We start from the raw sequence: 8,477 nt of genomic DNA, 5'->3' as shown, positions 1-8,477 counted from the left end.
TCTTCCATTATTCGGTATTGGTTTAGATTGCAAAGACTCCCTAACTCTCTAGGCTTTCAGACTGCAAGCCTTGTAAGACACGCATCATACTTTGAGTTGCACCCAAAATCTCCTCAACCTTATGGCTTTCGGGTGAAACTATTATTAAATAGTCTGGATATAATTAGAAATAAGCTACTTCCATTCAAGGTATCATCAACGCCTCCATGGAAGTTACCAGAGATATCTTTTTGTAAATATTTTATTGGAGATAAGAAGAATATGTCAGACCTAGAAGCCAGGTGTCTTTTTAATGAACATGTTAAAGAACATAGAGGATCAACTTTTATCTATACTGATGGCTCCAAATCTGATGCTGGCATTGGATTTGGAGTACATAGTAATGGTTTTAATTGTAGAGGTGCACTTCCTCTGACCGCTTCCATATTTACTGCCGAACTGTATGGCATATTAACCGCTATTGAGAAAATAGCGTTGGAGAAGGAGGGTAATTTTACAATTTTTAGTGATGCAAGGAGTGTCCTTCAAGCTATGGAAGTTTTTAATTCTAATAACCCTCTAGTTTTAAAGATTTTAGAATGGCTTTTTATTATTGGACGGAGAGGTATAACAGTTCAATTTTGTTGGGTTCCAGCACATGTAGGTGTGTCTGGGAATGAGAAGGCAGATTCACTGGCTAAGAAGGCTGCATCCGAGTTGCTGCCAAGAAGGTATCCCATTCCGTGTAACGATTTCTTACCTGACATCAAGAAATTGGTTTGCAAAAAATGGCAACAGCAATGGGATAGCCTAGATGGTAACAAATGACATATCTCCTTGGAGGTATAATATGATGCCCCAAAAATGGGAGACATCTCTTTGTCGTCTCCGTATTGGTCACACTCGGTTGACACACGAGTTTCTGCTGAAGGGCCTACACCAACCGTATTGTGACGACTGTTTAGTACCTCTAACATTAAGGCATTTGTTGACCGAATGCCCCAATTATAACAACTTAAGGAATAGATATTTGTTTAAGGAATAGATATTTGTTTGAGGCTCGAGGTGAGGGTGGCAGGTTCATCCTTGCCAAGATTCTTGGAAATGATGTGTCCTACCATGCAAGTGGCATTTTTAGATTTATTTCAGAAGCAGGTCTTCTGAAAAATATTTAACTTTTATGACATTCAACTTTTATGATTTTAATTGAATACTCTATTTTTCATTTTATTTTATTTTTTATTTTTGTATACAAATTAAATGTTACCAGCATCAATGACCTTAGATGTCAGGATGCCTGAAAACTTCAAATCAATCAATCACCCACTCACTGCTCTTGGGGGAAACCCACGCAATGGGGTCCGACGGCGGGGAAAGCTCCTTCACGGCGGCGCTCTCGGCTGCAGAAGTGACTGAAAAACACGCCAAAGAGGCTGGAGAAGAATTAGGGACATTTTTCCCCCACATGGGGTCATCTGAGTAGACGTGGCCTGCTTGCACCAGGACTCCGTCTCTCGTACACACTCCCGCCCCTCCCTCAGGCCCCTCACTCGCCTGGAACGACCCCACAACCCCACTATCCTGAAGATCAGACTCTTGGGGAAGGGCCGCGGGCCTCTTCCCCGCAACGGACTTAGTTCGTCCCCTACTCTGAGTAGGTGAGGGTGGTAGGGAAGCTCAGTCAGACGAGACGCCCAGCGAAGCAAGGGAGGAAGGGACGCTCGGCTTCTTAGGCGACCTCTCCTACTTCTTCTTGGTGCTATACCGCACCCACTCAGACTCCTGGGGAAGAGCAATGGGCCTCTTCCCCACAACTGACTTACCTCTTCCCCTACTCTGGGTAGGGGAAGGTGGCTGAGAAGCTCTATCCGACGAGGCATCGGGAGAAGTAAGCGGTGAGGAGAGGCTCGGCTTCCTATGTGACCTCTTGGACGCCGCCTTCTTGGTGCCGAAGCGCACCCACTGCACCTCATACCAGGACTCGCACTCCGGACACGTGGCTGTAGGAGAACATAAGCTGCCCCTACACGACGAACACAGAAGAGAAGGGTAGGAAAGGGTAAAAATGAACACAATGAGTCCACGTGGGGACCGCGTGAGACACAAAGGGGGTCGGGGACACAAAGGGTCGCACTGGGTAAGGAGAGAGCGTCGAGATGTTATCGCGACGCTACCAGAGAACTTACCGGAGATCGAGACCTGAGCAAGCATGCTCTCTGACTCGGGGTTAGCCTCAGGGCATGTATCACTCCACCTGAGGTTACCCCTCATAGAAAACGGGACTAGGGTAAACTACACAAAACCCTGGTCGGTTGGGAGGAGATCCCAGATACTCCTAAGAAAGTAGTTCGAGGTAAGTACTCCGTGTTGGAACAAATATATATTAGAACCTCTGCTATTTATCATTCAATGACTGCATCTTGACGTGTTCTTCGTGTACCACAAAATCTTCATCAATGTTGCCAGCAAATATGATTAACTGGTTTGTGTCACTTACATCAGTGCTGTCATCTAAATCTATAATTTCATTATATTTTTAGGTTTCATGGAAACATGCTAATCAAGTTCAATCACCCTTCTTGCAACTGTTTGATTAGATGACAGTTTCAAATTTCTTTGCTACCTGGTACTTTTTCATGAGGCAAACTCTGAGGCTAAGTATGACACTGAGAGTCCCAACAATCTCTCGAGGGAATATCCATTTTGAGAGCCTTTAAGGAGTGGTCAAGAGGTAAGGCTGGAAAAGGTTCGCTCATTACATTGTAATATCTCCTCTGCTGCACTAACGGCGGTAAGAGGAGTTTAGAGGAAAAGCCTGTAGCATGCAATACTGCCTTCCTTCTGGCACTCTTCAACCCCTCTGACCAGGGCAAAGTTGCATTAGCCCTCGGGGGTCTCCGAGTGTCATAGACTTGGTCAAGGACTGTGTTTTTCCCACCTTGCGGGGGTGTCGATGGATTTGACAGCCCATTGATGGCTCTAATGAGGCATGCTCAGACTCCTTCTGCTCCACCTCCATGAGCTTGGGGCTAGTGGCTCTAGGCAAAAGTCATCTCAAGACCGAATTGCTCATCCACCTCCAAGCTTTCATTCATAGGGGCCCTTGGTGGGCCGTAGTCAAGAAGTTAGGCTCCAGCTGGCGTTCTACTCTGGAGAGACTTCCCCATGCCCCTCTTGCTGAGGCATAGAAGATTTTGCCGAGAACTTGAGAGGAAGTGTTCCTCCTTGGAGGAAGGAATTATATCAGGCTGCAATGGGGGGACGAGAGACTGGTGGTACAACCTCTACCGGAGAGAGGTGAAGGAAGTCCGTCATAGAGATCACCCTGTCCTCCCGCGAGAGGGACTGCCTGATCCTCTTAAGTTTCCCCTTAGTTTTTACCGGCAGAGCCGTAACAGCAAGGGGCTCCCAGTCAATTCTGTGGCTCTTTCCTCCTGATTCCTCTTCCGGGGGGAGAGAAGTCTCTCTTTAGAAGAAGGACCTGGAGGCAGAACCTTCAAAATTCCTCCTAGGGTCTGACAGAAGAGGTACTGGGAAGGAGAGAAGCCATCAAGGGATTGCAAACGGGGTTTGAACCCCGTTATTGCCTCCTGCACTACTCATGGCGGTCCTTTACCTCCTGAGGAGCTGAGGTTGATTAGTTATCTTACCTGCAGGTAAGTGTGACACCGGTCTAACTGTGGGGGGGGTTTGCTGGGCGTTGCTCCCTCAAAGCAGTGGTCTGCTTCGCTGCCCCATATGTCGATTGCCCTAATCCCGATCTTGTGGGTACCGATCCCCGGGAGACCAGGGGCTTGCTAACCTGTGAGGGAATCGGAGCAGTTGGTCTCGGGCACCGATGCAAGGGCAATTGACTAGGAAGCGAAGGGCGGCGAGGTGGCGAAAGCTGCCCTGTGGCTGGCGAGTGCCCAGAGGGAGTCCTTCGATCTTTGGTAGAAAGCTGCTGGCGTTCAACTGGACAGCGCCGTAGAGGTGCCTCATGCGGCTGGCGAAACTGGTGATCTTATCAAGTGTGCAGGACACTTTTTAGAGAAAGGGTGACGAGGGGTTAGAAACTCCTCCACCCAATGAACCCTCGAAGGAGAACGTCTGGCAGGATCCTTCTTAGAGGGAGACTGCCGAGTCACAAGCTTGTCACAAAATTTTTCTCACGGACGAGAGAGATGCCTCCCGAAGGAGGACATTGCCCTGGACTTTGCTTTCCCCCCAGCTCAAGTGGTAGAAGTGTATTCTTCAGTATCAGCCAAAGGGACTTAGTCTGATTGACGGGCAAGAGCACTTGCACCCACAGGAGAAGGAGCCACCTTTGAGGAAGCTGGCGTACGCTTCCTCTCAGTACCCAACTGAATGATTTCAAATAGAACTTCCTTCAAAGGGGGATCATCAATGGCCAGTGATGGCCACATCAACAGTAAATCAGAAAAGTTACAGGCACTTCTCGAGGTTGACCTGGTGTTGTAGGGCCTGCACTGCTACTCAGCCATTCCCCGGAGAGGACTGGCGAAGGAGCAGCTTTGGGAAGAAATCAGGGGGAAAAGAAGTTCAAGATTAATTTGATTTCAAGAAAGATCTTTAAGGAAAAGAATCATATACTTTTTCTTTTTCATGTGGCCAAATCTCTCCCAATGGGACGCAGACCACTCCTGACATTCATTACAAGTGCTGCCCCGGCAAGAAGGATACACTAAGTGAGAGTCCGTCTTAAGGGTGGACATGAAGGTACCGCAGGAGCGTCCCTCGAGACCTGGGCAGGGAACACACTCAAAAGGAAACACACTCGCACAGTTCAAACAAATGGCAAGTCAAGTTTAAGGCGGGAGAGAGGGCTCCGGCCTCTACCAAGCCAAAAGCAAAGTGTGCTCAGCCCAGGTGTGAGAGTGAGCGGGGTAGCCAGCTACCCACCAGCCCTCCCATTAACTAGCGGTTGCGTTGGTTATCCCTTGCTAAAAACTTATGGCTCTTCTTTCAGCTTTGCTGAAAGTAATATCCCCTATAAATAGCAAAGGCTCTGTATTTAATGACTGAACAAACATAGACTATGACCTTCATTTTCTTTGTCTTGTGCCAGTATAATAGGATTTAGATATATGTTGGAATGTGATCACTTACTGTTCCATTTATGGTGAGGTATGTTAAGAATTCTGATGACAAAAGGTGAGTAAGTTTAGTTCAAAGCAAAATCTAGAGAAAATCAGGGTAGTTGATTATAGTGAGGATGAGACTGCTAATGCCTCTAGCTATTAACAAGTTTTTGGAGTTTACTATCAATGAATCTAAGACGACTGAGGATCAGATTTGCCTCTTGCACAAATTTAGTTTGGATAGTAGCAGTGCTCCCAAGACAGACCCTACTGTTGGTTGAGCAAATTTGGTACTCTGCTTTTGATAAAATATGTCTCTGTGATTTTTTTTATTTTTTTTTATTTAACAATTTGAATTTTTTTTAACAAATGTTTGAATATTAACTTTAAGTGTAGAAATGCTTCTGAATGGTATGTAGACTTAGATGCATAGCTTTTATATTATCTTGTTAAGAATCCATTGTTTGTGATTATCTATGATGCCATTGTACCAACGGTGTGTCACACGATCGTACATAGTTCATTTTGTGTATATATTATGCTTGTATCTTCGCCTTTCCCTCGCACTAAAAAGAACCAGAATAAAATTCTGTTTTTCTCATCTGTAACGGTGTCTGTTTTTGAACATGAAATTTCTTGTTGCTTTGAGCTTTTGTATATAAAGGAGAGTGTTCTATAATAAACTCACTCAGTTGCTTTCATAGTCTTTGAGTCACAACCTTCTCTCTGCTCGCCACATTGGTGACCCCGGAGTGACCCGCTAATGTGATGAGCCGAGAGAAGGTTGTGACTCAAAGACAGTATGAAAGTAACTGAGTGAGTTCATTATAGAACACTCTCCTTTATATACAAAAGCTCAAAGCAACAAGAAATTTCATGTTCAAGAACAGACACCGTTATAGATGAGAAAAACAGACATATTTATTCTGGTTCTTTTTAGTGCGAGGGAAGAGCGAAGAAACAAGCACAATATATACACAAAATGATTTTAACTATGTATGATCGTGTGACACATGGTTGGTACACCATCATGCCCTTATGCTTTGGCATATGGACCAAATTCCATACATGCCATACTTCTAGCTAATTAATTTTTAAGGGTAAACAGTAAAATTTTTAATTACGAATGCATCTGCATCACCAAATTATGTATGTAAAAGGATCATGCTAATGTAGTTTGTACAGACATGTACATTGTGTTGTACAATTGACATGTAATCCTTTCAATCCTTCAGATATTGTCCTAGTCTAATTTTGTAAGATGGGGAATGTTACTCTCACACTCACTAGAAATTTCGCATCTTAAATATAGATGCAACAGCCAAAAATGTCAACTTTTAGGATAATAGGTAATAAGTATCAGTACTAAGGCATTCAAAAGTATCACTGGAAATTAACAAAATGGGTATTAGAAATGAGGATGGCTTAATTCTGTTGTATTTCCTGTAAGCAATTTAAAATATAAGATATTCAATATAGGATGAGTAAACGAAAATTATATAATATATATATTTTAAATCTTTATGGTTACATAATTATTATACACAATTAGTAAAAAATTGCATTGATACGTGCATTAAGAAAGTTTTCCCTACACATTATTCTGCAAAGATGATATTCTGAAAAGTTGGGATTATGATACTTTTTCAAAAATCTTGGATGGATTGTAATTCCAGTAAACATCTCGTCTACAGACTCTCTAGCAGGAGGGCAATACCTTGGCCGCCACCAATACAAGCTGATCCAATGCCGTACTTTATTCCACGACGCCTGGTCAGGAGAAATTAATAATTAGTAAGTGAAGTACTCTAATACTATATGTATTACATACAAATCTATTATGGAATTGCTGACCAATTTTACAAATGACTTTTACATGTCTAAGGAGTCCAAACACTCATACATTTTCTAGTAATGCTTATAATGTATTTGCCTTTTAAAGTGAAAACTTAGCAATCAAAGTAGCATCACTGGATTGTCTCTACCCTCGATTCAATCTTATTTTAATGCACTTAGTATGGCAATCACCATGTGTGCTCTCAAACCTGAAAAATTACCCATAGAGCATTCAGTTTTCAAACTTATTTTTTCCTGCAGTATGTTGTCCGATATTTAGATAGAATCTAAGCTTGAGAAGATTCGGATGAAGAACAGATATTTTAACCCATGGAAGATTAAGACCCAGCTAGCAAAGATTCTTAAAGTAGGACCCATTGTAGCTGCAAACAAGATATAACTTTACCAAAGGTCTTTAGGTTAAGCTTGGCTAGAATAGACATTAAACTTATAAGATAATAGTACTGGTGGGTGGTGAAGGGTAAGTTCCAGCCACTCAAGCTAAGCACTCCTTTGTTTCTTGTTGCCTTTGCTAATTACCTTTTTGCATTTTCTTTGCAGTTTGTGATGGATACTCCACGTCCAGCTATACCAGCTGTACCATATGAGGGATCAGCAGCAAGGTGCCTCACAACCAGCACTGTAAAGGGTATTCACATGATGCATCTGCTGGTTGGTTGGTACCATGTTCACTCGCTTGGTTTTCATAGGCTAAAGTACTTTAGTTTTAGTGGCCTTTGAGGGCAGGAGAGCTAGAGTTAGTCCATTTTCCAATCGAGAATTTGTTAAGCTTTTACCTTTTCAGGATACCTGCAATGTTCTGGCTTGGGAATACTGTACTCCGTATAAGAAAGCGACTTCTAAGGTACATCTTAAGGCAGGAGTCCTGAGACATAGTTGATCTAACAGTAAACAATTCTGGTACACTGTATGGTGCCTGTGGAAGCGGAGAAACACGAGGCAAGAGACTACTTTCGGCAAGGGTTTATGCTACCACAGCACCTACTAAGCATATAATACATCGGTGGCCCTCAAGGGTCAAGCCCGCCATAGAGTTGCATGGTAGGAGCTGGCTAGAAGGGTATTGGATAAGGTTAATTAATAGATCTTCAGTGAGGTGAAATCCATATCTCCTCTTCCCACTATGAAAACTAATAAGATAGTTGCCTACATTGCCAAGACGAGATATGGACAAAGAAGACACCAACTTATTTCTTGTTGCTTAGTAGGTTGGCCAGGGCACCAGCCACCCACTGATATTACTGCTAGAGTTATTGGGTTGTTTGACTGGCCAGACAGTACAGTACTACACTGGATCCCTCTATGATTAAGGCTCATTTTTCATTTGCCTATACATGCACTGAATAGTGCCTGGGCCTATTCTTTTCACATTCCACTGTTCTCATACATCTAACAACAGAGATTAACAAACTATTCTCCTTTGCTTAAGGGCTTAAAACTACTGCACTGAAACTGTTCAGTGGCTACTTTCCCCTTTTTAAGGGTAGAAGAGATATCCCAATACTGAAGACTGTGGCCCATTTCCTGTATAAGGACGTGGAGGTCACGATGAAAAGATGG

At 43.4% G+C, this 8,477-nt stretch overlaps 1 protein-coding gene across 1 annotated transcript in view; it reads right to left on the bottom strand.

Annotated features, from left to right (window-relative positions):
* Window positions 1-6,555: 6,555 nt before the first annotated feature.
* yip2 (yippee interacting protein 2) overlaps window positions 6,556-8,477 on the bottom strand; it is a 109,180-nt gene continuing 107,258 nt past the window's right edge. The window contains exon 9 of the mRNA XM_068351089.1: window positions 6,556-6,830. Coding sequence (XP_068207190.1) covers window positions 6,749-6,830 — 82 coding nt within the window. The 3' untranslated portion in view covers window positions 6,556-6,748. The remainder of the gene's footprint in view (window positions 6,831-8,477) is intronic.

This window comes from Palaemon carinicauda, chromosome 27 (genome assembly GCF_036898095.1).
Source record: "Palaemon carinicauda isolate YSFRI2023 chromosome 27, ASM3689809v2, whole genome shotgun sequence".
NCBI lineage: Eukaryota > Metazoa > Arthropoda > Malacostraca > Decapoda > Palaemonidae > Palaemon > Palaemon carinicauda.
This window is presented reverse-complemented; position numbering and strand designations above follow the sequence as displayed.